Consider the following 16,894-nt stretch of genomic DNA (forward strand, 5'->3'; position numbering starts at 1 on the left):
AAGTACACAAAAATTATATATATATATTTTTAAATAAACTTTATATTGCATATAAATCTCAGACAAGAAATTTACTTAGTTTTCAAAAGAAACATTAAAATAATTTATATATATCTTAAATTATACATAAAGAAATGTTAATTTTATCAAATACTGAAATGTGATTGTATTATGAACAATTATACGCAGTGTTGACCAACAAATATTGAAATATCCACGTGTTGATATTAATATTTTAAAAGAAGAAAATAGTGACTTTCACTTGCCATATTCAGTGATTTCGAGGTAAGACGTTACACGGCGTCGACACGCACAATTTGTCGCGGGGCATAATCCTTCGTTCCCTCTTCCGAAGAGAAGGGTGCCGCGTACGGCACCGTCAGGTCATCAATCGCTGGTCGACTCTCGCGCGGAGCACAATTCTCACGTTAACGGTTGTTTCTTAAGTCTTCTGTGTGTGACACGAACAAGACTCTTGAGTTTATTTCTTGGAGTGTGGAAAACGTGTTAAACATTGAATCGCTGGTTAAGACAATTATTTCTGAACATCTGTCGTTGAGGGTAGCCGTTATCCAAACGTGGATAGTGTTTTACATTCATGAAAAACTTAATTACCGTAAAACGTCTTGGAAAAACGTCTTGACTAAATACACAAGAAATATCTTTTTTAAGAAAATTATCTTTTTTTAAAAAATAAAATTTGTGTTTTTACGAAAGAAATGAGAATGAAGGTTTTTGAAGGACTGAAGAACTTTCTTTAGTAAACAGGTAAGTCTAAAAATAGAGGTTCGTTATCTGATGTCTGTTATATTCCTTTAGGGTTCCTTCCACTCATCTTTCCACATTCTTTGTCACGGGAATGGTTTTGTGACTTACAAAAGAACCAACATTTCTTTTTTTTCTCTTTTCTTTTAAAACAATATCATTATCAATGACCTAAAAATAACTCGTTTTTATTTCAACAATATTTGTCATAGTGGGTGGTTTTTTTACGCCTAATTTAACACTTCGATATGTTATCTGGACAACGAGAAACACGCATATATTAAGTTCATTGAATTCAAAACTTGTCCTGTTACCCTTGAAAATACAGCAAGATGTATTAATAAAATGTTGATATTTAAAAGAAAAAGAGAGAAGGAATGGAAAGAGAAATATTTTTCTGACAAAAACAAGACTAGTTTTCTTTTCGAGCACAACAAACGCGCTGTTGACTAAGAAATTCACCTGTTTTGTGACTTTTCATCAGTACATGTTTAAAAAAATATTCTATTAAAATATGTAAAGTTTATTAAATATATGAGCAAGAATTTTTGGAAAAGAAATTGAAAGTTTTTCAACAGATTATCAAGAGATGCAATATCCAGTAGATATCCATTGGAATATCGTGTGCTGTACGATGTTTGTAGTTAGAGAATCAGTTAGATTCGAAAGAGTATCTTGCTTAAATACGTGCCTCTGCACATATATGTCAGGACATCAGCGATAATGACGTGAAAGTGCATCTACAACACCGCTCCAGAACAATCTTACGTCGCGCCTCGCTTGAGATCGTGGGAGTAAATTGCTGCGAAGTCTCTGGTCGATCAGCAGGCCGATCCTGTTGCGACATCGTTACTTGTCTCTTTAAATGTCTCAGAGGAACACCTGTTCGAGATTCGCCGTTATATTTCCGACACATCAAAAGTTACAAATGCCGTTTGTAACGCCCGCGGCGTACGATTAACAGGAACAAGTTGATGAAAAAGAGGATACGACGTATTCAGTTTTTAGTTTATTTATTATTATATATTCAAGTATATTTAGTTTTAATTATAATTTAACAAATACTTTTCGAGTGACTGAGAAACCATTGATGAATGGTTAAAGCCAATTTTAATTCTTTTGAAAAGAAGAAATAAACAGAAACACAAGTAAAGAAATACAGAATAAAAAAAAAACTGAAGATGAAATTAAAAAGCGAAGAATCGGAAGCTGAAAGAGGAATGCAACGGAGAACAGAAGGAAGAAATGGGCGAGAGACACGGGAAAAGATGAGGGAGAGCCAGAGAGAGAGATGAGAGACAGGCGTCCTTGCTCCGGACTAGTCTGTAACTGTGCCCTCGTGAGCACGGGCGCCGTGGAGAACCGGTAATGACGTGAAAGTGCATCCACGAGCGAGGAGGCAGGCGCGCGAGCATGCAGGCAAAGCCACCGTTCTCCTAGCAGTCTCTCCTCGTCCAGGACAATCCCCTGGAATTGTGGCCGACCGCGGCTGGAGAAATTGTCTGCCTCGACGATCTAAGTGTTCGCCTGACCGAGGCGGCGAACGTCTCGACCGTTTCAGTCGCCTCCTTTCCTCGGTTGCGTTTTCGCACCTGCGTTTCAGACACGCGAGAACTTAGATCGGTGATATATCTTCGAGCAGTTGTCCGTGCAAAGTGATTTCAGCGGAAATTTATGAGAAACGCAGTGCATTTTTGGATCTACTGGAATTCCATGTGCGTAACGCTTTGACAATTTAGGTGCCAGAATGAAAGAGAACCAATTTGTCACTACACGTTATTTATTTTCTCTAAGTTTCATAATAAGAAAATACATTACATAAACGTTACATGTTTAAATTAGCGTTTATGTCATATAGAATCTTCTAGGTTTTACATAAACGTTTATGTCAGGTTGGGTATGATGATTGGGTAGGCGCTGATATGATAAAAAATAAAAAATTAACAGCACACAATTTTGTTATTTATTTATTTATTACATTTTTTTGATTTCGGAATCATAAAGTATTTAGTTCTCACATTAGTACGCAAAAAACAACGCTTTGTGTGAGAAAGCGGAAGTTTTTAACGGCGCTAAAACTGATCATATTATTTACGCGTTTCCTTCACAATAGACACGGTCGACGTATTCATTAAAAAAAATAGCCGATCTGTAACGCTTCCTGGAAATCAATTGCACCAGCCGCTTTTAAATGTTTCTTCTTTACAGAATTGCTACCGGGAGACGCTGGTAACTCCGATAATATCGAAAGATAAAACTACAGGAAATGCATCTTGTACCAATATCCAAGTTTGCAGTTCTCGGATACCGGAAATAGCCGCACAGCAAAATAGTCGCTTCCGAGAAAACATCCAGCATCCAGAGACGATCGTCGATAATACGCGCGTTCCCGAGAGAACAAGACGAAAATGATACTCGCGACTCCTCGAACCAGCCAAGTTCTGAAGGAGTGCTGACGAAGCCGCGAGTGCAAGTCGCAGGCAGAAAAATGACCGTCGCGATGGAGCACAAGCGGAAGAGTTCGTGGGACTCGAAGGTGAGATTCGACGAATACGTATACGTGACGCACTTTCCCTTCGTGATACGTACACGCATATGCTTTCTTCTTCGTTATCCCGTCGCGTCGTTAATTAATGAGCGAGTCCTAATGTGAGCGAAAACGTGCGAAAACATCGCGACTCGGAGTCAGAAATCGAATGAAAATGCAAAGTGCTGGATATAGTATGAATCACGCGTGGAAGAAAGAACGTATTGTTTTGTTGCGGCGAAGATATGAATAACGGAGAGCATCGTGTGTGCTCGAGGCACTTTCCACTTTTGCGGAATTGATTATCAAGCCTTCGAGTATTCTATTTCAAATTCAAATAGATTTCAGATCAAAGAGTTCAAAAAATCTACGTTGGATGCTTTATTTGCATATTTTATTTATGAAAAACCTCTTTACTTCTCTGCATTTAATTTAAAAAAATAATTGCAAAAAATACCTTAGATAAAAGTTTCTTTGTTTTGAGCTTAAAGGTTGGTTAATCATATACCGGCATCCTTTCAGTTTTATTACAAATCTTGTGCGAGCAGAGAACATGAAATGGCGTACTGTAGTCTTATTGCTCAGTGTATAGCGTTGTTTTCGTCCCGTGGTTGGTGTTTTATAGACTTCGCAGACAATCATTGTAGAATAAGATACCCGTCTCTTCAGCTATTATCTAGAAATGATCGTGGACGCTGCAGACGGTGGAACAATTGCGGGATGAAAATAATCGCTCCCATAACTCGTTGCATTCAAGCTGACATTTGATGGAACATATCACTCATGGCGCGAGAAAGCGCCCACAATTCTGATTAATTTAATTAACTTTCGCGTGATATTACAATGTTTTTTTTTCGCTCGTGAAATTGAACGGAGTTATAATTCTGTTATTCTAGAAGAGACCGTTTTCAGCCAGAGTGAGTTGATTGTTCGAATGAATTAACTGCACAGTAACTTCGGTGAAAGTCGCGCGTGTTGATGTACTCGCGCCTCTCCGTCCTTCGATTAATTTCTTTGATCAATTTTCTTGCACTATAACGGCGATGTGTGTAGAAAGGTCAACGAAAGGCCAACGGGATTGTTGCGAGAAAGTAATAATAACCTTGAACTTATGCAAGTATTTGGCACAATTATTTGGCAGATATGTATGTTCTATCTTATTCTACTATTGAGTAAATGTAAAAGTTTCGATAGATTTTATATGATAAAAAATTTTATTAAAAACACAATTTATTTATTCTACCGATGGGATTTTTGCAAGTTCAATATTTATTTTCATTATAATATACGTACTATACATGCTGTGTTAGTGAACACAAGAAATCCCTAAAAAATCCAGACGTATCGTGGTTTGACATGGAACTGATCTGCACTGACTTTAAATTCAGCGCTGCGTGCGAGAACGAGTGAAATGCGAGACGCATCGAGACGCCTTCGCGGGTTGCATGTTGCAAACCGACACCGTACAGATTATTTTTGCGGTCATGTTTGTTACCGCTGTGCTAAATTATCATAGACGCGCTGTCCTTCACTAACGATAAATTATGCGAAACCGTCGCGTATGGCAAAGTTGTCAAACGACCAAGTGTATAAAACAAGTTAAATGAGTCATAGATTACTCGAAAGACGAAGATGTGTCCAACTTTGTATTTTCCATTATGTTTTTTTAAATATGTATTTTACACTTTTTTACAAAAATAATAAGATTGATGACAGTAATAACATTTCTAAAACCTCACTAGATAATCCAACGCGAAAACGCTGACACATTACTCGTTTCAATGATTCACCTCCCGTACAGAAAACGGAGAAATTTCCGTGTACTAAATAATTGTGGAGATTTAATTAAAGAGAAAATTAATTTGCCAGATATCTTCGTCGATGTTGCTAATTAAAAGGGATTAACATAAGTGCGAGCACGTTTATACGCGAGTAACTGTGTCGCGCTGCCTGATCTTTCTCTCTCTTTCTCGTCGCGATGCCACGAGTCTAACTTATATTCATCTGGCTTTCATCTCCAGACCGATTGACCTTGTTCTCCAATGACCCCGCGTACATACGCCACGAGTACGTACGCACTCGGCAGCGAGTTGACGATTGAGGAACTAGGCTAACCCGGGATGGAGAACGATGCGTTAGGTGGGTTGGGTCTCTTGGGTTGGGCCTGTCGTCATCTGCTCTATCTTCGATTTACCGTTAGTTTCAGAACACTCGATCGCACTTGGTACGCTTACAAATCACGCGTAACGACGCTCGTCACATCTTGTCTATCTCATGACGGTAATGCGATCTGTTTAGCCGTGATTGGATACTGAGAAGCGTCTTTTCTTAGATAATTTCTTTATCTATATCGATGCTTTTTCTTGTTATTTGTTTAATGATTGAGGATTGAGTACATTTAATGACAATTATAACATTTTTTTTTTTATTTTCTCCATTTGCTGTGACAAAGATATCAAGCTCGTAATAAATGACCATGACAAATTATAGAGATCATCTCTGTTGACTGTAGTTTTTTTGCTGAGTAATACGGCGTTCCGGGAGTGTAATATCACGTGGACGATGTGACTGAGCGCGGATTGTAATTTGATGATGCTCGGAAACTCGTTCCTAGATTCTGTTGCTCTTCTGGAAAGGTGACCCGGCGTTTGGTATAACGGTTATAACGGTCAAGGAAGTCACGAGAGAACAGTAGCTCCAATGACGTTCTATAGATTCTTTTGGCCGGTCATTGGCACTGACTCTTTTCACAGTTGACAATCGGCCAACATGTTTTCTAACGGCAACAAGAAAACGGCTAATGATGACATGTCGCTATATACGGTGCTTCAACGATTCTAACTTTTATTTACATGCAACATTTCTAAGTTGATTTTAATGCACATGTGTAATATTCAATTTTTCTAAATTAGAAATTATCAATTAAATTATTTTTTATACATTATTGTCCCGTGTGGGAAAAATAAAAAATATTGAGAAGACAATTTTCTTCAAAAAGATCTCTTTCTAAATTGACCTCATTGAAATGCACACTTTTACCTCTAACAAGTGCTTCATTATATTTTAATGATAACCGATCAACCTAAATTATCTTCCTAATCATTATGTAGAAACGCTTCTTTCCATAACGCGCATAAGTTTTTACATACATAAACACGAGATTTCTCTTCACACGCGACTTTACACGAAACAAAAATTTGACTTATCGTCTCATTACAAGCGAAGATAATCTCAGCTCTCGTTGAAAGAACAGATCGGTATCTATTTTTAACGATTATCATGCATTGCATTATTATTATTATTATTATTCGTTGTTTTTGGAGCCAGAGGCACAATTACGCGCAAGTTTGTACAGTCTTCCAAGACATTTTCTAATCGTGGAAAGCACTTTTCTATTCTAACGCGAGATCCGATTTTTCCCGGCCTTGAAGTCATTGACCGCGCCTATTAACGGAAGAACGTTAGCCAGTCCGAGCGTGTCTTAATCTCTTCCTGCAATCGCTACCGAAGCACTGCGTTTAATATCCACTTTGAATTCTACTTTCCAATCTGCTGCGTCTTAGATCGGATCAGTTCGTCTCAAGCGCGAAACGGCCCATTATCGAGATCGGCATGAAACTTACAACTGCGGTCAACCGTGGCGATCTACCTGCATTTGCATTTTCTTCTTTGTAAACTTTCTTTCCCCGAAGAATGATGATTGTCTTTATATACGCCGCCGCAAATCCATAAATAACGCGCTGACGCGCTTTCGTTGCAGTAATCATTTTGTAGGAATTTAGTTCAAGACGCGCAAGAAGGAAGTCCGCATTCGTAACCTTTATTTTACGCTACATTAGCACGGAATGTGATCGTCCAAGTTTTATTTGTCGAATTTATTGTTACACACGTGTTTATTTAATTTTTTTAAATAAAAGTTTTTCTCGAAAAAACTTTTTCTTTTAAATGTTAACATTTAATTTTTATGACACATTATTTTCGCGTCATTAATTGGATATTTCTCGAGAAAAGGTTCCTTTCTTCTCAGAGGATCGGTTCTCCTGACCTTTTCGTTTGCTTGAACTCTGGAAAAGAAGTTTGTGATACTTTTACTTGAGAAAAAGAGAGAGAGAGAGAGAGTTTATACGAAGACATTTGTTAATATTTGCTTATTTTACCAAAAAAACATTATTACATACCACACTTGATTCGCAATTGTTTTACTTGAACGTGCATTCGATACGTTGCACAAAAGTGGGTGAGACTTTGTAGCAAAAACATTGAACGCCAAACTAAGCTAAAATAGGCAAAGATACGACGCGCAAACTTTCGTTCGCCTTTCGTAATGTCTTTCGCACGATTGTTCGCTAAAGTTAGTCTTTTTTTTTACCACTATCGCAAATCTTACGTAACGATCAAACGAAATGCTTTTAACTTTACGTATAAAAACTATCGTTGTTTTATTACAGCTTATAGTATATTGTTTTTGTAAAATTATTATTTCTTTAATTTAGATATTTTAATAAAAGTAGACCGAAGTCATTAAATCATGAATCTTTTGCTAGTTTAATAACACATCTATATCCTGCAATTATTAGAGTGTATCCGTAACGCATTAAATCACGCAATTAGGTAATAGTTGCGCTTATGTATTGTACTGCGGAAGTGATTGAAAATAGACTGAGATAATATCTTGCTTAGTTAGAAGCTACGTAATACACTTTGTGTTTAAACTTGGTTCCCATATGCATGCCAATCGGCGTGAGAAAATCGGTCGAAACTCTCATGACGTTTATTGGAGTATCTACTACTATATACATATATTCGCGCGTGACATGTCTCTTCTCTCTTTTTTTTAATTATATGGTTTTGTTATAAAATGAGAAAAATTATTTTTTTACATATTCAAAAAAATTTACTATACTCGCGATATCAAATTTGACGTGTTGCATGTGTAAAATGAATCGCCCGTTTCATATTTCACAGAAATATCTCGCATTTTAGACTTTAATTCTGGACCGACCTTTGCGATCGCGCGTATCGAAGTATTACTCATCTTATTTGCAAGCGCAATCCTTCGCGCTAGAGCGTGTGCCGGGCGTAGCATTTGAAAGAACAGACGAAGGCGTAGGCATATCTCGTGGTGCTTTAATGTCTTATTGCGCGCTGAATGAACAGGAAAAGTGCATCGCGTACGCGACAAAGAACGATTACACGGACGCTTGCATACTCGCGAATTTACGAGCCGACTAAGTCGCGTGGATTCGCAGACAGACACGTACGAGCCGCAACGCGTGTCCGTCTCGCACGCAACAGCGACAATGCGTGTCGATCATGTACAAACACAATTTAGTTAATACCGTCGTTGCATAATAGAGTTTCAATTACAAAGAAAGATAGAAAATGTCGAAGTTATGATTTTTATTTTTATTTAGATAATTGTTTTTAACACTTTTTAAAGGCTGTATTTTATTTTTATTAACAAGAATTATTCCTTTTATATTGTTTATCTCAAGATGACCTAACTTGTATTAGAGAGTTTTGCACTCACGATTGAATTGCGACCGCTCGGATCGTTTTGCTTTGTCTCGGCTCTGAGACGGAAGCGATCCGATCGTTAATACTAGTCGTGCCGCAATAAGACATCACGGTAATAAGTTCTTTCCCCTTTTCTTTTAAATTGACAAAAATTTATTGATAGTACACGAGGGAGCAGAACGTTTCATCAGCGGAGTGATACCGCCCACTATTATTTACTGGATGGTTTCAGCAATCTTGCTTTCGTAACACGTTCTGCTGTTACTTTAAGACTTTCTTTCATTAGAAATAAAATATTGTCTGAAATACACGGGAAGTATATCGTGTTTTTCCAAACTTTTAACAAAAATTTAATGCAATTTTCAGTGCTGCGTTTCAGTGCTCGTTTCTAAATGAAAATTTAGAAAGTAGGTATTAAATCTATTAATATCTATTATTTTTATTATTTATTAATATATCAGAGGAGTAAAACTCTTAGATTTTAATTAGATGTTGTATATCAAGCATTGAAATCTCTGTGATAAACTTGTCAATACAAAACACGAATGCATTTTTTGCCTAGATCTCGGTGAGTACAGTGAGTACTAGAAGATTCAGTCGCGCTGGAACACCAAGCTCAATTCTGTCGTCCGATAGCGATATCCGCTTCACGAGAAAGCTCGGCGGCCAGTATCGTTGCGGATGCTGTGTCCTCGCAGCTTTCTTGTTCTTCCTGCTGTTCTCGGGTGTTTCCATTTACCTCGGCTGTAAGTACATTCTCGCTAAAACCAGCTTTCACAAGCGGTACATATAGAATAAAATATTTTAAACACGTAGTCGCGCATACTATATACTTGAAAGAGGTTTCTAAAGAAATTGTCGTTTTACAAGAAAGCGTAAGTATCAAACTAGGTTTTCTTATTATACTTACAAAGATTCTCAATATTCACGTGTTTGCGAGTTTTTTGAAAAGAGAAAGCAAGAGATACTGAAAGTCTAAAAATCATGTCAATGTCTTCTTTTTGTAATTTAAAAAGTTGGATAATAATTCACTCGACATTTCAGGTCTGTAAGTTTTTTTTTAGAAAGTAAACGTGGCGATTTAATTGGATACACATTGTAGCGATGATGAATTATTCGCGCATTATTCGAGATCTGCGTCATTGTCGATTCTGATACGTCATTGCATTAAGTTTATTAAATGCGGCATGTCGATTATCGAAACATTTTCGTCACGCGAGCGCTTCGCCGCTTTCACTTCGCCGTTCTGACGTACACTCGCGGAGGACATAAATGAAATAATTTCACGGTTAACCAGCAATCGGCGGCCTAGCAGGCATGAAATGATCCCGGCAACGCACCGTGATCGTTCGCCAGGACGCGTTTACGGTGGATGAGCGTTTCGCGGACTGTGAAGTGCGATCGCTTTGTTCGAATGAATGGCGTTTCCTTGTAAGCGCGTGCACTTCACCTTGATATCACGCTCGATGCACACACCATGTACACGCATTGCGCATCACGTCAAGCGAAATGATGCGAAGGAAGTAACTGTTATCTTGTATATACGTCACGTTACGTTAGAATCCATTACTTTTTGTTGTTACTTATTTTGAAGTTAATCAGTCGCGACTGATTAAATGTACAGACTCCTTTCGAGAGATATAGAGATCAATTCTGAAAATAATAATTCGAGTTGTATTCGAATTGAAATAAACTAAGGTAGTTAGTATATTCAAAAAATACTTCGAGTTATTTTCCTATTTTTCTTCGACTTAGAGAAGTAAAGAATTGATGAGAATTCGAGTTGTAGAAATTTTCGAGAGTAGTTCGCGATGTTCAACATTTATACACATGTATATGTTCTTTGATTGAATTTTGTAAGAATAAACATTTTTACATCTCTAACTTATCTAGGAAAAAGTTCTGTCAGGAATATACATCAGCGGTTCTTCGAGTACTCGGTAACTCGGTCAGACCGTTATACGTGCGTGCTGAAAGACCTCAATGGGCTTTGGCCGCGTCTTCTTCCTGCCTTTCATTCTCTACTCTTTTGCTTGTACGCCTCGTCCGCTCGACTTTGATCAGTAAATATATATCACGTATTCGCTGCTCATGTTTTGTTTTAGCGCGATTTATCCGGCAAATACATTGCTAAAGGCTATCGCGAGACTAAGCGACGATTTATACAGCACTTATAAACTTAACTAGTTACCGAGTAACACAGACGCACGTTGTGGCCATGCGATGTCTACGATGAACGGCGTAAACTTGGTAATTCTCATCGGCGCTTAATTCGTGTTTACGATCGAGAGGAATAAGAGGTCACGGAAGTTGTTTGCACACGAACGTGCCGATCCATTGAGGTCTTCCAGCTGTTATAACGGTCTGTCCAAGTTGCCGAGCCGACGGCTATACGCTCAGTCCATACTCGACCTTAAAGGTGGGGATTCATGTCCTTGAAACATTTTGATCCTGCACATCGTAACTATTACCTATTTTGTAAATTAGTAACAGAACAACGTGACAACTGCTTTGAAAACCGGTTTCTTGTTTCACAAAAAGGCTGAAGATCGGTTTAGTTTTATTAAAAACAATTTTTGTGTAGAAAACTCTTTGATGAAAAGAAATAAATTAAGAGAGAAGAACAATAGTTATTTGTAAGATACAGAATTTTGTCGCTTATTATATTAAGGTCAAAAAAAGTGTTTTCTATAAGCAAATCACGTCGAATCGGGACACACACACAACCGGTGAAAGGTGATTCCTAAACGAAACTCGAGATCCCTGCGGGTGGCTGCATGCTCCCGATTTGCCTCGTTTTACTTGGCGCGCGGAAAATTGACCGCGTACTGACGTTGTATAATGATAGCATAGCGCTCCGAAGAGCGAAATCCGTTTTGCTCCGGCGCGGCGCGGCACAACGTTGTTGGCACGTTCCGCACATTCAACTCTATCATTTGCCGATCATACATATATTAGAAAGCCGGTTTCTGATACGCTGAGAAATATAGTCAGACAACATGCGCGCTGTGCTATTCTAAATTTTTCTTCTCGTAGCATTTTATCTCATTTTTAATTAGTAAACTTTTTTAAATGTGTATGACATTTCGTTTTATTTTGTATCGCCGTTAAACTCCACGACGCATTTCTACGCATTTATAATCATTTGTTGATAGTAACAATCAAACAATTTTATCTTAGACACGTTTCTCACTTCGGACCCACCTGGTGATCAAGTGTTTCTCGCCACATTTCGAGTTATCAAAGGTGATTCCTTTACCGCCGAACTTGCTGATCCTTCAACCGAGGCCTTTCGGATACGGTCAAGGGAGTACCGCGATCGTCTTAATCTTATCTTCCGTCGCAGCTGGCTGAAGTTACCGTTCCTTGCGGCAGATGTTTTGGCACTCGATGGGTAACCAAATTTTATTATTACATCTCACATTGTGTTATTTTCTTTTCTAACATTTAACATTGAAACTTTGTAAATATAGATAATAGAAATAAATATATTTTTATCATAAATTTAAAAACTATATATTGCGTGATCTCACAAAAAATTGAAATACAGAAAAAAAGAAATACCTTCAAAAAAAATCTTCAAAATAAATTATGCAATAACACCTGATATATCACGTGAGATCGTGAGATTATCTGATTACGAAATGTACACATATATATTTGCGTATGTGTATAAAACATGAACTCTCTTTCGGCTGGGTTTGTGCCTTCTAATCGATTTTCGTTAGAAAATCACACGGTCGGATAAAGGTAGCCAATCAGGGAAACGATGAAAATAGCTCGAAGCGCTATGCGCGGGAGAGAAATCGGGCAAAGATCGTTTCGCAGCTTTCTCATGATTTCACGTTTGCTCCTTTCAGCTCACAACGTACTCGCAATAAAATATTACCGTCATTATTCCAGCAACCAAAGTTACAGAAAATGAATTTTACATTGTCTTTATTTCTCTCTTAAAATATATATATATATATATATATACGCGTACATATATACATGATTGCATGCTTGTAGAGTGGAGGGTCGCGATTTGGTGGTGCACTTCGACGTGAGATTCGATCCGCGATACCAGACTATAACCACCGGGAATATCGTGGATATTCTTTCGCGAGAGCTGAATTCCGAAACATCGCGGTATCTGACAAATCTGACAATAGAAGCAAAGAGTCTCGAGGTACAGGAGAGTCTTACGGCCCTTAATGCGCAGTTCAGTTCGCAATCGACCATTTCGACGTTGCCGCCAACAACAACGGCTCCTCCGCCAAGAAGATGCGGCAAGTTGGACTTGTCCTACTGCAAACATCTCCCTTATAACATCACTTCGTACCCTAATCTACTGGGACATAAATCGTTGGTCGACGTCGAGGAGGATGTTATCGCTTTTAGGTAGGTTTGCCTAAGCATACATTCTTGAAAGAGCCTGTAGTCGGTTTATTGGGGACCAGTAATTTGAGATCTTATATCTTACATTATCTTCAGAGAAGTTTATCTTTACTACAAATAGAATATTAAACGCAGTCGTGTTAGAGATTATGTCAGTTATGTAAACTTTAATGTTCGAGGATACACAGCGAGAAATACATACACATACATCTTATATACATATTACTTCTTTCGAAATTACGAAAGAAAATAATATTGTGTTACAATTTAATTAACACACTAAAATTAGAGAACTAGTGGACGCGGAATGCTACTCGTTGGCCTACGATTTCGTCTGCCAGGTGTTGCAGCCTGCGTGTCGGTCGAGTCAACCGGAAGATCTGTTGCAATTGCCTTGCAGAAGTTTCTGCAGGGAGTTCTGGCAAGGATGTGGCAATCGTCTTTCCGAGAAGATAAAACGTGCCTTAGATTGCTCCAATTTTCCGGAATACGTCGATCCCGGTAGCTGTAGGCCAAAACCAGGTGCGATTGAGTGTTGTGTACTAATACGTTAGTATTGCTAATGTTAAAGAAAGTTTTTCTTTACCAAGTGCAGTGACTAATTAATATGTAAATTATCGCAGGATGCGTGCAAGCGCTTCAATCAAAAGCTCTGTCTCCGAGAATATGCGACGGCGTGATCGATTGTCCGGATCTCTCGGACGAGAAGAATTGCGCTTACTGTCGAGACGGTTACATGCATTGCGGAGTAGGAAGAACTTGCATACCGCATGCAAAGCGATGTGACGGCAAGGCGGATTGCCCGAACGGTAGCGATGAGAAAGACTGTCGTAAGTAATATTGTAATAAATTGTGAATTTGGCGCGAAGCACTGCCGTGCCTCTTGATGAGAGAATAAAAAAATAAAGTTCTGCTTATTGAGTTTCGAGAAAAATATTTAAATTTTATATATTTTTATATGTTATATTAAATTGTTTTAAATTTATTTAATTTAAATTAAAAAAGTAAATATGTTTGTTACAGTATCTTTGGCGCCGAGTGTTCAGGCGTTCAAATCACAATCTTGGAGCACACCGCATGTTGCTAAATATAACAAAGAGGGCTATGTTGTGTTCAACGAGAAAGGTACCATCGGCAAACTTTGCACGGCCAACTTAAACGCTACCTTACCGGAAACGGAAATGGATAATGTTCTCCAAACAGCAGCGAGCTCATTATGCACTTTACTTACGTATAGGTATTTTTTTATAAATATTTACTTTGCGCAATTAAAAACAAAGTTGTTGAAGCACAATTTAAAAGTTTTGCAACTTTTTAACGCAGTGGCGTAGCTTCCGTTGAAGTGAGAATTGATGACGAAGAAGATGTCCCGTACGTGTACATGGAGGATCCATCAGCACCGGAAATCACTTTTGTCAGAGCTCCTTGTCCGAGTAAAGAAGTTCTGTACGTCCGCTGCTCCGATCTCGGTACATACAGATTCTATAATAATATTATTAATTGTTATTGTAACTTTTGACGTACGCACATATAAATTTGTTGACTTGTTTTTTTTTTTTTTTTGAAAAAGTAGAATGTGGAGTACAACCTTTACGTACTAACGGTGGCATTCAAGGCCTCAATAAAATGGCAGAACCTGGCGACTGGCCTTGGCATGTTGCACTGTTCAAGGAAGGAGTTCATGTTTGCGATGCCACACTTGTGGCAGATAATTGGTTGCTTACAACAGCGTATTGTTTTCAAGGGTAAATTTAATATCTTGACTCAGAATACAATAATGCATGCAAATATGTTTTTGCATACGCTGTTTGTTTTATTGAAATAAAAGCACAAAAAATATAAAGTAAAAGTGATTTATAATCGAGCGAAAATAAAATATAATTAATTTTAATGTTATATAACGTCTTTCCGTTATTTTTGCAAGTCAACCGAAAGCTGAATGGTCTGCTAGACTTGGCGTCGTGCGCCTTTCAAGTACATCACCGTGGCAACAAGAACGCAGAATCGTTGGCATGGTCAAATCACCGGTGGAAGGCACGACTGTTCTCGTGAAGTTGGATAGACCGGTAACGACCTTTTCGGACTTTGTGAGACCGGTTTGTCTGCCCTCCAGCGAGGACCCACCGAGCAACGCATCGCACTGCAACACTCTCGGTTGGGCGAGAAACCGTACGTTGGCAATCGTCATTATTTAGCTGGTTGTTTGTTAAAATCTAATTGTATTTGTTTAGAGAATCTTCTTCCCTTATAAACTAAAGAAATTGTACATATTTAAACTATGTATGTTAAAAATTATGACATAATGTTAATGTTCTAATTGAATACAAGAGAAAGATATATTTGATGCAACTATGTGCTTCTTTCACAGGAGATTTACTTCAAAGGGTACAGCTCAAACATAGCGCGATGGAGAAGTGCGAAAATATCAGCATTCCCTCGGTAAACAGCGTTTGCACCGAGCAAGCATATTCCGCAGACGATTGTAATGTAAGTCAAAATTTTTTAAATTACAGTATGCACAAAATATAGTTCCGTTTCTGAAAAACCTTATTTTATCGATTATTAAAATATAAATGAATTTTAAATACACACAAGTGGACCTAATAACACAAAGTAGCATTTTATAAAATTCAGGAGGAAGAACTTGCTGGCAGTCCAATGCTGTGTCTTCAAGCAGATGGTCGAAAATGGATGCTGATGGGTATCGGCAGTTGGAGGATAGCTTGCTCTAAAGCCGGCATGGAGAGACCTCGAATGTACGACAAAATTTCGTCGCATATTGACTGGATCAAATCTACTATTGGTTGAAAACTTTCGTCGAATTCAACATCCGAGACAGACATCGTACCGCTGATAAACAAGATATTCTTGAAGAATATATAATAAAAACTAGATGGAAAAAATGTATATCCCTATTATATTTCACAACTGCAACCGATATCTGAATTGTGATTACTATCGTGCGATGTGTTTGATAAAATGATAGACTTAATCTGTTTTGTAGGAGAAAAGTACACATGTTGCGTCTGCATTACATAATTTTGTCAGGCGTGACAAGCACATGTGCCCTGCTATCGATAAAAGTGCAATTCCGTTCTTTTTGTAAATATAAGTATCTTCTTAATTTAGAAGAGTCCTTCTCGTTACCGTGGCATAATTTTTAACTTATTTCCCTCATTCTCTACAGTTACTTTACTATACGTACATGTAGTTTATTTGTACTTTTATTTTTAAGTCACACCATTATTTTAATATTTAGATTAACGTATGTACGTTATTGTAAAATTATTTACACATTAAAGTTTCTTAAAACAATAACGTTTTGAAATACCACTTCTTATCATTTCTGTGTAATTTCATACACAAGAAACTTAACTTGTCAACAAGACGCAAGCATTGGAAACTCAAGATTATTACTTAAAAGTTGTTAATGAAGAATAACAAGTTTTACGATGGTGACTTATATAACATGCGTTCGGGCGAAGAATACGCGTCATGACTTACGCATTGATCAATAAATCTTCCCGCCAACAAACGGCGCATGTGACGTATATAGATTTCAAACGAGAGGACCAATTACCTCGCAGCGATTCTCGGCACGTAATTTGCGCAGTTAGCGCTGCGCAACAAAGCGGGAATGTTGCACGCCAATTGGTCGTAAACGACGTTCTCGACTCTCACAATGCGCACGGCTTTGGACTCTTT

General features: G+C 38.0%; 1 protein-coding gene across 3 annotated transcripts; it reads left to right on the forward strand.

Moving 5' to 3' along the window:
• The first annotated feature begins 376 nt into the window (after positions 1-376).
• Positions 377-16,479, forward strand: LOC109855047 (atrial natriuretic peptide-converting enzyme). Of its 3 annotated transcripts, none has more exons than XM_020428861.1 (13): positions 377-768; positions 2,974-3,301; positions 9,372-9,555; positions 11,990-12,203; positions 12,821-13,192; positions 13,479-13,711; positions 13,813-14,019; positions 14,213-14,426; positions 14,513-14,658; positions 14,760-14,934; positions 15,114-15,358; positions 15,558-15,676; positions 15,824-16,479. In XM_020428861.1, the coding sequence occupies exons 2-13, from the start codon at positions 3,254-3,256 to the stop codon at positions 15,995-15,997; spliced, it is 2,331 nt and encodes a 776-aa protein (XP_020284450.1). In that variant the 5' UTR covers positions 377-768; positions 2,974-3,253; the 3' UTR covers positions 15,998-16,479. The 3 variants fall into 3 exon arrangements, with proteins under 3 accessions (XP_020284450.1, XP_020284440.1, XP_020284459.1); XM_020428851.1 differs by lacking the exon at positions 377-768 and adding an exon at positions 1,942-2,480; XM_020428870.1 differs by lacking the exon at positions 377-768 and adding an exon at positions 1,948-2,480 and having other exon boundaries at positions 14,763-14,934.
• The last annotated feature ends 415 nt before the right edge of the window (positions 16,480-16,894 follow it).

Source organism: Pseudomyrmex gracilis, unplaced genomic scaffold (genome assembly GCF_002006095.1).
Source record: "Pseudomyrmex gracilis isolate BER0280 unplaced genomic scaffold, ASM200609v1 scaffold_3, whole genome shotgun sequence".
Taxonomy (NCBI): Eukaryota; Metazoa; Arthropoda; class Insecta; order Hymenoptera; family Formicidae; genus Pseudomyrmex; species Pseudomyrmex gracilis.

Bases quoted from the DNA above. Each gene is read 5' to 3' on its own strand.
- LOC109855047 (XM_020428861.1), top strand. From the start codon at position 3,254: ATGACCGTCGCGATGGAGCACAAGCGGAAGAGTTCGTGGGACTCGAAG. The intron at 13,712-13,812 runs GTGCGATTGAGT...AAATTATCGCAG, and splicing joins TAGCTGTAGGCCAAAACCAG to GATGCGTGCAAGCGCTTCAA. The intron at 14,020-14,212 runs GTAAGTAATATT...TGTTTGTTACAG, and splicing joins TAGCGATGAGAAAGACTGTC to TATCTTTGGCGCCGAGTGTT.